The 15,150-nt window shown below is 44.0% G+C and overlaps 1 protein-coding gene across 7 annotated transcripts in view; it reads right to left on the reverse strand.

Moving 5' to 3' along the window:
• Nucleotides 1–15,150, reverse strand: part of DTNA (dystrobrevin alpha) — a 222,719-nt gene that overhangs the window by 171,888 nt on the left and 35,681 nt on the right. For 2 of the 7 annotated variants that reach the window (XM_063394657.1, XM_063394680.1), the window contains exon 1: nt 7,117–7,382. The exons of 4 other annotated variants lie outside the window; for them this stretch is intronic. In XM_063394657.1, coding sequence (XP_063250727.1) covers nt 7,117–7,133 — 17 coding nt within the window. In that variant the 5' untranslated portion in view covers nt 7,134–7,382. Of the gene's footprint in view, nt 1–7,116; nt 7,383–15,150 lie in introns of those variants that run through there. One more of the 7 variants, XM_063394697.1, reaches the window with a different exon arrangement.

Genomic DNA, 15,150 nt, shown 5'->3' on the forward strand with positions numbered 1-15,150 from the left:
ACCCAATTGTATGTCCTTGCTCTGTATAGAGCCTGTCAGTACAGGCAGTCAAGCCTAGTGCAAGCCCAAGCAGTCACCTACAGTGGTGCAGAACAGCAAAAGGATAGGACCAACGACCTGTGAAATAGGTATGGACAGACCTGGCTAGGCTGGGGTTGCTTTCTGGCAAAGCTTGGTTTCTCCTGGACATAACACAATGGATGACTTATTTAGTACTTTACATGCAGTTACAAAGCCCAGGCTTTGTGCACAAAGGCTTTATTTCTGCTTCCTGAAAATGAGAGCGGCCTGAAAAATTATCAATCTGTTTTCTTAGTTGATGCCTTTTTCACAGAGAATACACCATTCCAATGAAAGTGGGTATTAAAAAGTGTAACAGCAAAGATTAGGCCCAAGTTGCCACCAAATTGTGAGTAACTGCACATGACACTCAGCCACCACCTATTCCCCCTTCCACGAAAATCTACTGTCCTGCAAAGAGTCCACATGAGCCTGGAACTACTATTTTTCCAAAAGTCTTTAGTCTCTAAGACTTTTAATTCTAGTTAGGAATACATTACCAGATTTAATGTAGATGAAGAACTTGTATTTGTTTGGATTCTCTTCGACCATGCACTACCTCCTTTATTTATTTAACTGTATGATTCATGAAATCATATTTGCTATCACCTAGGGTCACATAATTGCTTTTTCCCATTATCGTTTCAGCAAGTTTCTTCTGTTTACCTCCACTTCCCACTATAAAACCTTTTTTCAGTTGCTCTGATAAATTTTATGGCTGACCTGAAACTTTATATATTAAATATCAGTACGAGGGGGAATGTATTATTTACACATTTTCAGCAATTTCAAAGCTAAAGTTACGGAAAAGAAATAGTTTTACCCGTGCAAAAAGAAATCTTTAACTATTCTTTTGCTGCGAAGCCTTCACTCCTCCATCGTTTCACACACAAAAATTCTGCAGGCAAATACAAGTGTAACTTTCCTGTGGTTCTCACGAAAAGCCACTGAGTTTGTTAACAGAAATCACACTTCATCCCCAAGGATGGCTCACAGGGAGCTTTAGTGCTTACAAGTGGAGGTAATTGCTGTGGCAGCTGAAGGTCTGCACCTTTGCTGATGACTTTTGTTTTGAACTGACGTGGGTCTATGGGAGACGTGCTCAGAGGGCTTCTTGCAAGCCACACACAACCTCTCGTATTTGAAAATGTGCCTCAAGAAATTTCCTCCCTGAGACTCTCCAGGCAAGCAGAGAGATGGAGCAAGGACTGCTGCTGAATTACCACTCCTGAATGTGCTGCCAGCCTGCCCCACCTGCTGTGACTGTGATGGGTCATCCAACCCTACAGCTGGAACAGGGGGAAGACAACTCAGAGCTTTGGATGAAGAGGCCTGGAATGTGGCAGAGAAAGATGGGAAGGCCAGGATGCAGAGTAACTTGTAGGGGAAGTAACATGACAGACAGCGTTATCAGAAGTGGAGTCTTTAAGGAAAAAGAACATGGCTTGTTTACAGAATAGCCAGAGAATGTAGCCTGACTCTCAGCTTTACTAAGTTCTCCCTGCATTCCTGTACCAACCAGCATAATACAATTTATAGCTGCATTAAGCTGATGTGATTTATTTTCCTTAATGAGATATGGAAACTGATCAAAATTTTAAGAACAAAAATAAACACTTTGCATTTTGTTCAATCTGTTTGGAAACAAGATTGTTTGTGTATATTTGAAGAAAAGTTAAGTATTTGCTGTCATAAGAGCAACTAAAAATATACATCAAATGCCAAGATAAAGGACTGGCCATCTCTCCTAGACTAACTTAAAAAATTAAGGTAGGTGAGAAAGCTTTCAGTCATACAAGATAGTTAGGATTCCATGTCAAAAAAGTGACAAGATTTCAGAATTATCAACTCAGAAGTTAAAAAATTATTAAATCAATGTGTTGCCTTTGTAATTTAATGTATTTTTATTTTATGTAATTTAATTTTATTTTATGTAATTTAATGTCTTTTTTAGACATAAAGGTAGTCATTTCAAGTCAATTTATAGGAAAAAAATATCTGAAGGGATGGTATTTCCATATCATACAAATATGCAGTAGGTCTCTTAATCCTATATGAATGAATTTTTAATTAGAAAGAAACAGGGGGACAGAAACTTGTGATGGCCAAATAATCATTGCTTTATAAATCTGGAAAGAATCAAAGTGTTCCCTGATCTTCTTCCAAGGACAATGTTGCATTAAGAATGAACATGCACTGAAAAGGTAGTAATTACTAGAAAGCACATGCTTCCCTTACAAGAGGTATTTTTAAAATGCAGCAGGAATGCCCAAGATTACTAATTCTATCTGCAGCTGTTACTTGGTAAAGAGTACTCAAGGACAACTTCACTTCAAGCATGTTCCTCTGCGCTTTGTCTTTGCTTTCACAAGCTGTCATCAAATCACTTTGAAAGTCTACTTGCTGACAGAATTTTCTGTCTCTGCTTCATTTTTATCTCCTTTTTTTTTTTTTTTTTTTTTTTTTTAGGTTCCACTTAGTGCAAATTTTCTTACAAATTTACAAAGTGGTATTTCATACCAGCCTAGTCTTATCCTTACTATAAGCATAAAAGAAAATAAGAATGCAGCATGTAGGTGCTACTTTTCATCCCTTGATCCCGGAACACTTCACAGAACCAGGCAAGTATCACTGTCACTGCTCTCAGAATGGGATGCACCAAACTCTCTTCCATGGCTTCACTAAGATCATGGGCACAGAAGCTGACTTGTTCCCTCCAGTGCCCCAGGGAAGGTTATGTTCAGCAAACAGCTATCACTACGCCAGCAAATGAATTAATAAAGAAAGACTCATGATTTCCACTGCTTTGCTATCTCTTTATTACTCAGAATATAATCCCCAAATCAACTTTCATAGCAAGAGGCCACATAATTGGTTCAGACACAGGAAAGAGACAGCAAAACTCCGTCTCCTGTAACATCCCCTGCCAGGAAGGATGGTTTTTCAAGACTGTTAGGTGTTAGGCATTCTCTCAACTACCACAGCTGCAATTAGATGCATTTTTAAGCATCCTATTAGTGGGAAGTATCGATGTGTTTCCAGGTAAAGTCACTGCATACCATAATCATTAGCCAGGAAGTTCTTTATTCCCTGATACACCAGGAGCCGGAATGAACAGTAAGTGCAGCAGATGTGACATCACTGGCACAAGGCAATTTCCTTGGGTTTCCACTCATGGGCTCAGAGGTGATAATATGGCTTCACAGGACATAATAATTGCATTAGTTTGGGGGTTGGGCAGGTTTGTGTTTTTTTACAGAATTACAAAATTACAGAACTGAGGCTTTCTACAGTGTGGTGCACCATACAGACTTCGCCAAAACAAATCACTGGGAGAAGAATCAGGAAAGGAAAATAAAGGAAATTGTATCACTATAAACTGCATCTTTGGAGCTCAGAAAAACACCAGCACATTGTCAGGGTTCCTTGGGCAAACAGTCCTGAAACTCCTTACCAACCAGTTCCTGATGAGACACTTCCATTTTCTTATTTATGGCAAAATGACCACTGCAAAAAGCTTGAAGATGAGGCTAGGAGAAAGTTTTACAAAGACAAAGAAGATCATGACAGAAAGAAAATGGGAACCATGTACAGTAAGTGTAAAATCTAGCTAGGAGGGATTTTTAATACCCATAAGCATATCCATAAACCTTACTGGTTTTAGCATGCTTTGCAAAGAAAAAAGGGTAGGATCTATTAAAGGGGAAAAATTCTGCAAATGCATTTTCACCTGAGAAAGAAGGATGTTTTTGAACTCTCATGACAAAGTCACTTACAACATAGTGGTACAAAAAGGGAGAGACACCACCAGTCTCCCTGAGAAGCAGACATGCTACTGCCATGACAAAGCAGTGCTTCTCCCTAGGAGACACCAAACAGCCAATTCCACAAAGCAGGGAAGCACGGCATGTGCTAGCGATGCTACTGTAGCAGCATCAGAGTAGCACCTCAAGCACCCACACAGTACCCAAAGCCAGGAGTCACCACCTTAATCAGTGTTCTGACCCCTGCCGGATCCCCCTGAAGATCAGCACCTTCTTAGTGTCCCATCTCTCTGCAGCAGCAAAGGGCAAGGCCAGGGCACAGGCTCCCTCTCACCATCCCATCTCCTCTGTCTCAGCAGCACCTCTCCATCTCCCCCTGTGTGGGATTATTGGGGGTCCTGGGAAATGTGACGAAAGGAAGGGAAAGCTGCAGTGAGGAAAGAAATCCAGAAGATCAAGAAGAGGGTGTCACCATCCCTAGTAACACCTTGTTACAAAAAGCCTTTAAGAAAGTGATGTCTGCTTCCCTCTCCTTCCTCCCTCCCCACTTCCCAGCAAATCCAAGTCACCTAAGGAGCACAAGTCTAGTGAGGGAGAATGGGGCAGGGAAAGGAGGGAAAGGAGAGCAAAGAGGTTCCAGTCCCTGTGTCGTGTCCTGATAAAGCTACCACACCCTTACCCAAAAACCTCAGTATCATGCTACTGTGTAGTACTATTATCACTGAGCACGTGCAGTACCACACTCACCCTAACCAAGAAAAAAATCATCCAAACAGCTGGCCAAGGATTTTCCGCTCCAGTAAATACGCCAACATTATAATTATTTAGAAATTGTATCAAATACGCCTACATTTTCTATGGGAAAATATCACTTTATTGAACATTTTCCATTTATTGCTAGGACAATTGGAAAATATTATTTCAGGTGGATTAGGTAGACCAGAACACTTTTAAAAGTCAATCTAATACCACAATGTCGTTCTTTACCCTGGGAACATCCTGTTCTGAGGTCAGATGCTCATTCCCTTCCAGAAGCGAGGGTTTTTCAGGCAGCTTCACTTCCCAGAATTCAAAGCATGTTTCTTTGTGACAAAGCTCTCCAGTGCCTCTTGGACATTTAATTATGGGAGAAGGGTCTCAGATAATAAAATGGGAACATCATGCTCCTGAACTATAACTTCTGAAAAGCAATACACTGTGGTAGGGAAATGCAATTAAATTTTGAACTGACTCAGGAATTTCCCATGGAACATTAATTCTATTTTCTGCTCACCTCTGAATGTCAGTCTATTTTTCTCTTTCAGTTTAGGAAGCTTATGAAAGGTCCAGTGAACCCCTACTTGTAAGTCTGTGGATTCTCCCTCCCTCCTTGGGGAGCCATGGGAAGAGTGCATCTGCAAACAGAAGCCTATTGTGTTAAACCTTATCAGATGCAATGCCTAGCCCGAGGAACTGCTACCTAGATACCCAGCACAGAGAAATAATAAAGGTATTTTCACCTCCTTCCAACCCCTTCTAGTCTGCAAGGCCTTTGAGAGCTCACATGACTTGCCTGAAGCTGCACAGGACCCTGTGCAAGAGCCAGAAACTAATCACAACTTCACCAAGACACACTGCAAGTTTTACTCATCTTGACATGTTTGTCTCAAAGGTCTTCCACTTCAATACCAAAACAAACATTACAGTAATTCCTTAATGTAATGTAAAAAAATTCCTTCAGGTAAGCAACTGGTGGCCTGGAAATTTAGCACAGGACTGAAGTGCTGAGCTAGTCTGAGCTACTTAAAAGAACACACAGCTATTGCAAACTGTAAAAGAACTGGCTGGAATTTCATTTCTCATCCCTGCATCTGCTTTGTATTCCAGATTCACCTTAAAGGTTATATATCTCTTTCTTCTCCATCCCCTACACTTAATCATACAGGAAACGCTTTCATAGCAGATTCACTCACTCAAACACACCCAGATATTTTGCAAAATTCAGGCAAGCTGACCAATAGAGATCAACTCAATCAAATGCCAGAAAGATACCAAAGCATACCAGACACATCATCTTTCCGCGAAACAGAGGAACTGTTTCTATTTTAGTTCACCCACTTTCACATATTTTGCACGACACAGACTGTAATTACATGCATCTCTTCAACACTGATATCTATAACCAAAAATGTCAGGCGTTTCAGTCATCCACAGACAGCACCTATTTCCTATGGTTATTACGGGCAGTACTAACACGTAAGGAATTCTGAGTATGTTTGGTGAACTGACACCAGATCCAAAGTTAGGAGCTCCCCTACTATGAGTGTAAAACACACATGACCAAAAAAAAAAAAAGTAAAAACAATGCTGGCATTTAGACGATGCACACTCAAGCCCAGATTCAGATAAAACTCTCAGACTACAAGTTCTTGCTATATAAGAAATATTACATCTAACTTCCAAATGAGTTGCTGTATTTTAAAATCCTTTTGGGTATAGGAACACCACAACTTCACCAGAAATGTTTCAGAAACTGCCTGAAAAAGACGCTGAGGCAATGTATCTGCCAGATACTGAAATTAATTCTGATAAGTTCTAGAAAGAACATGACTGCCCGAATTTCCTTTTTTTACTCAGAAATTCACTATCTAAGTAAGGACTACCAGGGAAATGCAGAGATTTTAAAATCACTGCTAGAAGGACTTTGATCAAAGAAAATGATAGTCAAAATGTTTGTTGGTTTTTAATTTTTTTTCTTTTTTTTTCCAAAAACCCAACCAAACAAAAAAATCGAACTCCCAGTAAAAGCATTATTTGGGAACAAACAAACAAGGTTAAATTTAATTAACCCTGTGTTGTGATCAAATTCACCCATGAGGAAATAGTTTGTAAGTGAAACCATGGCCAAACAAGCAAGCAAACATTGATTACATCCTCTCTAACATGGAAAACAACTCGCTTTTCAACTTTGTAATAATAAGCAGCACTTCAAACAGCATGTCCCACTAACGAAGAGCAGAGGCATATAACAAAAATCATCTGCTAGGAAAACAGCACTCCAAGCGACACTGGCACAATAAAGTCCAAGACTCACTAGGTATGCCAAGAAAAGTAACCTTGCGAGTTAACACTTCACTGAGGAATAAAATTCAAATGCTCTATATGGGGAAAACCGGAGACGAAATCGCCCGGGGTAAGCATTACTTAAGTATCCACCGCATTCTAGAGGCACTGCCAGAGTGCTCCGAAGGCAGCAGGAAAGCCCAGAGGAACCACCCTAGCAAATGCATGCAGAGGCAAGCTTCCTACTTACCCTACTGTATGCACCATGATCTCTTTTGCCACCTTAGTAATTCCCAAGTATCCAGAATGATGTTATTTTTTAAGGAATATTACAGCTGCTAGAGGAGACAGAGGCAAGCTGACAGAGCAGAGCTTTGCGAGAAGCCAGGCACAGAGGTCTGAATTTAAACCTTGGCTCAAGATGCTGTGTATTCTGCGTCTATCTTTAACTTCTAAATGATTTGGTTTCACATTCCTCTGAAGTCCTGCTGGCAGATGCCTTCGTGGAGCTTTACCAATCGCAGGCACCCGGCCCCCTCTCCTCCTCCATCCCTCCACCTCCCTCCCCCCCCTCCCATTCTCCCAGGCTGCCACTCCACCTCCGTGTGCCCCATCCCCACCTCTCCTCACACACACACACACACACACACACACACACACACACACAGGGCTTTGGCTAGCAGGATTTCACGGCCTTCCAGCCTCGGCTGCCCGCCCACGCCTGAGGGTGCTGCCGGGCACCGGGGCCAGCGGCCCGGCGAGCAGCGCCGCACGGAGCCCTCGGAAACGGGGGCCGGCACCTGAAATCACAGCTTGGGCACACTCGGGCAGGGTCCCTGAGCCCCGGCACCACCGACCGAGCCGCCGTCCCTAGCGGGACCCCTGGGCCGCATCTTCCGCAGGGGATCCCGGGCACAAGGAGCTGGGGCAAGGCGGCAATTCACCCGCTGCTGGACCAAGACTCGTATCTGGAAGCTTATGGAGCTTTACGGAGGAAGGGCATTTTAACAACAACAACAAAGCCAAAAAACCTTAAAAAAAACCCCCAAAAACACCGAAACAAAACACATCAACCACAAACCCCAAATAAAATATGTAATAATAAAAAAAAAAAAGTACCAGATCTTGACCACAAAGCTTCTAAACTTCCACGGACTCCTTACAGTAACCATGGATGGCAATGTTGTTCAGATTCTGAAGTAGCAGATTACAGATTAATGACAGCATTCTAGGTGACTGAAGCAGGGAAAAAGCTCCTTCAATGTAACTCAGAAAGTGAGTATCCCTTCCAGAGGTTGCTAGTGTTGACACAAACCCCTGACACTTAAGTTCAGCCTTTCGAAGCAGCAGATTTTAACGCTCCAGTGCATATTCAGTTGAATACTGCTTGCCATCAAGTCTGCCCTATCTCAGACATGGGCAGGAGTGGAACAAGCCACAAGAGTTTATGTAAAATATATGAATTATTGAACACTTTCAGTTGCAACAGGAAAATACCGATTGCCAGTCACACCAATTCAGACAGAATAACCTGGTACATGTCTCTGGTTTCTCAGTCTTCAGCCTTTGTCTGAGGTGCTGCCAAGAGGGGTTTGTAGGGATGCAGCCAAGCAAGCAGCAAGCACAGGCTGGGGCAGACAGGGCAAGGCCAAGCTGTGCCCAGAATCCTTTGTCTGAAAATATGGTTTGAAAATGCCTTGCCAATGCCCGATTTCATGGGGCATTACACTCTTCAGAACACCGGTGTTGAGAGGTTGGACTGATACAGTAGTAAAAGTGATCAAGCAGGCTAAAGAAGGAAACTGGTCAAACTTGGAAAGGCCTCAGGGAGGGGTAAAAAAATCAGCCAAAGGGCTGTATCATAGTGCATGTTAAGAAAGTCTCCACATCTCGTGCCTGCTTGATAACATGCATAGAAATAAGTGTATTTAAGAACACATATAGCATATATGAGAACATACATAGCATATACAGTCAGATGAAAAATAATAACTCCACAGTAACTTTTGTGGCTGGTCTGCACACACTGAAAGGCAAGAGCTATTCTTAACCTGGATTGAGCTCAGGTTGGTAGGCCTGAAAGTGCTGCCAGCAACACAGAAACATTAAATAACAAATCAGCTGACAACTCCTGAAAAGCTGAAAGATTTATTTTGAATCACTAACATTTGTTACTATTAGCAAAGCCAGACCCCAGTATATTCAATGCCTGCCTTCCAGAGCACGTTAAAAACTCCAGCTGAAGGTGCCATGGACTTCCTGCCAGACGAGGAAGAAATCACTTCACTGTTTTTTCTCAGGATTCCTGATACAACAGTTCTGGGCATGTGTCTGTTATTCAGGTTGAGGAGCTGCAGCGAACTGCAGGAAAGCTGCCTGGTCTGGCACTGCTTTCTGACAGAGCCACCTCTAACACTGTTGGCTTGTAAATCCTCAGAGCACAGAAAATCAGAGCCAGAGAGTTCCTGTTCAAATGGTGCATTTCATGTAATGCAGTACGTACATCAAGTAATTCTTTTTCCCAGCTGTTTGTAAAGATGTCAGCCTTGAAGGGCAGATAATCACTAGAAGCACAGACCAACTGTTAACATTAGGTTTGAAAAAGCACAGTGCTTAAGATGCTCAGACAGACAAAAGAACAAAGAAAAGTCTTTCTGCCTTGGTGGCTGAGGGCTCCTTTCTAATTAGGGCAACGAGGAAGGAAGAAAGAAGCACCCCGTGGAAGAAGGTGCGATGGACAAATGTGATGATTCAGAAATGAAGTCACGAACAGGAAGGATTAGGACTGAGCTGTTTATAGGACTTCAAACTACCTCTAGAGAGTGCTTAAGTGTTAGGGAAAACAATGCCAGGGAAATCCACAGAAGCACATCCACGCTTTTATCTAAGTTTGTGTGTTTCCCTTAGTAGATACAGAGGGAAAAGAGATTTGGCTCTGAATCCTCTAAAAGGCCACTGTTTGCTTCCCATGCTTCCTAAGAGGGTATTTAAAAACTTGAGTATAGGGAGGGGAAGTCCTTTGGAAAATGATGCTGGAAGTTACTGGGAAACCTTGGATGTCAACATGGACAGCATGATCCCAATCCCATGAATAAGACAGTCCGAGGTCATATGTCCAAAAACTGTATCACATAAGCCAAAGGAGAAGACAGGTGTCCAGTTTCCTCGGATGAAGAGCTCTGCAGTAATACCAGGGTCTAATGCACAACACAGAGTGTACAGCTGCGAGATTTACCACGGCTGTGACAGGGAATACTACTCTCTCAGCAGGGTCTGTTGCTTACAACCATCATCAGCTGTAAAAGATCAGGGACTTCTGTGGCATTAGATTTGAGATGTACAAAAACGTATTAAGTTCTTGTGGGGGAGTGGGAGCTCGAGTTGGAGCTGGCATGGGAGCAGACAAGGGAGTGGCAGAGAGAGGACGGTAATTTGGTACCAATGACAAGTGTAAAGAGGTTACATGTTTGGAGCCATGTGACTTCCTACCCATTCCCAATTTAGCCAAGTGCCTAGGAGGCATGATCTGTCCCTTCACGTTTAGCTATTTATAATGTGCACAGATTTTGCTCTTTGTCTCCCCTTGTCTGTCAGTGTCTTCAATTCATCAGTCTTGGCAGTCTTAAGATTTGGGCTTACTGGGACAAGCAACATCTTCTACCCTACAGGCTCAATCCTTCTAGGTCTTACTCAGGAGTATTTCTTCCTCTTTGGAATGATCTTGTTAACCTCTGCAGAAATTTCAGCACAGGTTTCTTCAAGACTAAGAGCTCTGGAGTAGGGACTGTAATTGCATTGACAGGCATGCAGTTCCTGCCCGTCACAATGGATTCAGCACTGTTTATTCAGTATTTCCCAACCTGCACAGCCCTCACTGCCCCAGCCAGCTTCCAGCCTAGCCTACTCAGCTGCCTACTTACACCAACAGCCCTCTCCAAAATGGTCCAGAAGCTGGGGTTTGCCCAAGTGTTGGTCCATGTGCTGCTTCTCTCCTGCCTATCACTTTACTTTTTGTTTTTTCCCTTTAAAGAGGTGGGGGTCAGCTATTGCAGCAGGTGGGGACAGGGAGCTCACTGTGACAGCCCCTAGGCACCCCACTCCCTTGCTGCCCTCCCACCACACAGCCTCCAACACAGCAGGACACATCTGTCCTGGAAGGAAAGCCAGATGATGGACATGGGCTCACCCAGAGACAATCCAGAAACACTGCCCTGGTCTCCCAGTGTGGAGTCTGACTGCTCTGGGCACAACACTCCTACCAGTTCCATGAGGCTCACTGGGTAATGGCAGGAAGCTCAGTCACTGAAAATGTTCAGATGGCTTAGCTCTGCTATTTGCAAAACACACACAAATTGTTCAAACTCTTCATAAGCATTCAACAGTAAATGGCGAATGCACTTAGTACATACTCTGCAATCGGTTTTGCAGTAACAGAGGAATTTCTGTGCTGGCTTTTTTGTTCTTGATTTCTGTGTTTCTGTGATTCAAGCCATAGGGAAAGAAGGGAGATCATCCAAGGTCACAAGTTGCAGCTTCAGGAACAAATCAAATTTTCAGTCATTCCATTTTACTGAATAAAGGAAAAATCTATTATTTACTTTTGAACGTGCTTTTCCTTTTGCTATGTCCTGTATTTATACTTTTGGTAAGAGTTTTTCGTATGAACTCATGGCTTAAACCACTATTTATAATCATATATAAGCATGTCACATGTACAGGAGCCAGGACATAAAGACTTTGGCTTTATTTTTGTACACAAGAACAAAGTTTTAACATTATTTATGAAGAGTTAAGCAACTTTTGAAAAACTCAGTGCCTTTGCCTTTATCAGACGCATTTTCAAACTCACTTGAAAAAAACATAAGGGGAAAATTCCGGTTCCATTTACCTTTACACTAAATACAGGAAAAAGACTACTCTTTTTCTTAGGTGCCCAAACTGATCAACAAAATTAGGATTAAGATCTAATAAAATGAAGAGCAACTTTTAAAAAATGAAGTTTTGCAGGTAAATGGATAATTTTACCAGACTGAAAAACAGTTCTCTAAAAATAAAAACAACCAAAAAAACCCAGGTAAACCTAAGCCCACAAAGCACTGAGGCCTAGAAAAGTCTTTCTGGAACTGGTGGTGCTCCTGGATAAAAAAGGCTGCTTTCAGACTTTCTAATATCATCTATTATTTGTGCTCTACCTGAAAACGCTGAACTTTCAAGGTTTGAAGTGTCAGCTATAGTTCATTTAAGTTGCTTGGTGAGCAGTGCACCTAATGAAGATTGTCTTCCTCAGGATTTATGATCCTCTGCTATTTATTGCTTCCAACAACAGTAATCCCCATTTCCTGTAAACTCTCACGACCATTCCTGCCCCTCAGGACAGGACAGCTGCCCACCTCAGTGTCCAGCTTCATGCAGAAAACCTGCACAGCCACCTTCACAATTATCCTTTTAATTTCCCCAGGCCTCCATGACTGCTCCTCTAGATGCTGCCCTCAGTTACCGTATTCCCAACTCCCTTCCACTTCTCCTTCTGTATTTTCTCCCCACCTGTGGAAAAAGCAGCAAGCAGGTTGTGCAGCTTGATTCAGAGCTGTGTGTGCTCAGACTGAGCAGCCAGCACACATGGGAACTGCTTTAGGAGGGGAATGTTACATGTCCTGTTCTTTTTTGGGTTGGTATTTTAGATTCCATTTCAGGAGAGTCAAGGAGAATCAGTATAGCTGAGATTTATTCCTAGGTGTTTAATTTAGCAGAATGTGTCTAGTGAGTTCAAACCCACTGGCTATGGCCAGGAATGTGAGACAAACAAACATGGCATGATTGTGTTCCCTTAAAAAGCCAAACTCTGAAAATAAAATAAACAAACAACCCACATGCCAGCTACAAAGATTCATGACACAGTCTTTGCTCCAGCAGGAGATGCTCTTTGTCTTCTCAATGATAAGAACCCTCTTCTGCTTTAAAGGCATTATGTCTGGTCTAACCAAGTATACAAAAGACAGCAAACAGTGCTAACTAACAGAGCTCATTGCAACCTGTTCTTGAAGAGGACAAGTGAAATGTTTGTGAAAAAAAGATCACAACATCAAAACTTGCCTTGTCACAACATTCACTTGAAAACAAAGTCCTAATTCCTGCAATTATTATATACTGGCATTTTTGTTATGGAAATGGCTCTGTTACCCTGTCTCACTCCAGCGCCTTGGTTTCATTGCGGTGCTAAATTCTGCACTGAAAATAGTTTCCAGTAAATTATTTTACAAAAATGCTATCATCAATGCCATTTTTATTTGCCTTGGGGATAGACAACCCCAAGGTTTTTGTGGAAATTCAGCCATTGCATGAAGTGTGCATGCATGACAGTGGCTGGAGTGACACACACACTTTTTTCAGAACTAGAAGAGGATAATCTATGAAAGAGATTCTCCGCTCAGTTGAGCTAAAGGTAGGAACAATTCCCTCTCATTCATTCCACATCCCACCAAAAAACCCTCCTGCTCTCAAATAAAACTCATTTCACCCTCCAGATAAAAAACTTGGAAAAGAAAGGAAATTACTTTTTTTTTCCTCCATAAAGAAAAAAAAATACACAGCAAGAACACAGAAGGAGGCCTGGAAGTCTCAGAAACTGCTAATGAGAGCTGGAGCACTAATATATAGGCCAACACCACGAATCCCATCAGATGAGTTATGTAAAGCCAGTGGCACCCGAGCTGCTCTCTGAAACGCCTCAGTGCCCGCAGGGCTGCGGGCGGTGTCCCTGCAGGGCTGCGGGCTGTGTCCCTGCCGGGCTGCGGGCTGTGCCCCGTCAGGGCTGCGGGCGGTGTCCCTGCCGGGCTGCGGGCTGTGTCCCTGCAGGGCTGCGGGCTGTGTCCCTGCCGGGCTGCGGGCTGTGTCCCTGCAGGGCTGCGGGCTGTGTCCCTGCAGGGCTGCGGGCGGTGTCCCTGCAGGGCTGCGGGCGGTGTCCCTGCCGGGCTGCGGGCGGTGTCCCTGCAGGGCTGCGGGCTGTGCCCCTTCAGGGCTGCGGACTGTGCCCCTTCAGGGCTGCGGGCTGTGCCCCTGCCGGGCTGCGGGCGGTGTCCCTGCCCACAGCGCTCTCCTTCTCTCCGTGTCCCGGCCCCCGGGCCGCACGGACCCCGCGGGCTCCCGCTGCTGCTGCTGGGGCTGCAGGGCCAGAGGAGGGCTGGCCAGCTCCAGGGGCTACGCAGGGCCGGGAGCACGCAGGGTCGGGAGATAGCCTGGGATAAGCTTGTCCTACTGCTCCCTCTGCTGTACCCATCCTGTGGAGAAATCCCAAATGTCAGCGCGGAAAGCTGGGGTAAGGCCTGGCAGCTCCGAGCGCGGTCTGCAGGCAGCGCAGGCTGGGGAAGGCGCAGCAAGCAGCACCACACGCAGGAGACGGCGTGGCGGGACCTCCGTGTGCCCAGCCTAGCAAATCTCTTCGGCTCTGGACCTGCCAGCGTTCCACCTGTGCCTCCAGAACGGCGCAGGGGAATAAAGCCTCTCCTTGGCACGATCACCTCGCTTTGGGACGCGTATTTAGATCACGATCTCCTCTCAGGATCCGGATGGGTGTCCGGATCAGGGAAAGGCCCGGGAAGCTCCCTTGGCAGGGCAGCAGCCAAATCCCACATCAGGGAATGCCGGCAGCAACTCCCCCCAGCAAAGGAGGAAAACAGCACACCCGAGTCACATCAGTGCCACGGCACGTATCAACAACAGCGAGCACGGGGGAAAAGAAAAAAAGCAGAAGGGAAAGGGAAAAGTGGCTTATGGTAATGAAGTCAATTAATCATGTGGTAATTAACAATCTGATTGTTCTAGAGAATGTTTCTTTCTAACCAAAAGCCACCTGAACACAACTGCAGTCAATAATCCCACCCTGTACCCTTATTTCTGAGGGCTGAGAATTTGGCAGTACTCAATACCACCTATGGAAGACATTAGCAGCTGCCATGAAAGCATTTATTTGAACACAGAGAAAACTTGCACCCCAAGGAAAATACATGTTCTCAGACATTCCAACATTACAATGTGCTTTCTGCAATCTTCATAGTAACATTTCAGTTACTCCAGACTTTCCTCTTAGCACTAATTTATGGAAATCCAAGCTAGAGAAGAAACCATTTCAAAGGAAGAAATGTCTCTCAAGCACTTTTTCTCTGAGGAGGTGCACACTCATCAGAATAGGGAGGAATGATGAGAGGAATCAGCACCTTCAGGAAAAGTGGACACTTTCTATAATAAAAGACGGGATGAAAGGCTGGAGTGCAAGGTTAGGGCTTTG

The sequence above is a fragment of the Prinia subflava genome, chromosome 1 (genome assembly GCF_021018805.1).
Source record: "Prinia subflava isolate CZ2003 ecotype Zambia chromosome 1, Cam_Psub_1.2, whole genome shotgun sequence".
Lineage (NCBI taxonomy): Eukaryota > Metazoa > Chordata > Aves > Passeriformes > Cisticolidae > Prinia > Prinia subflava.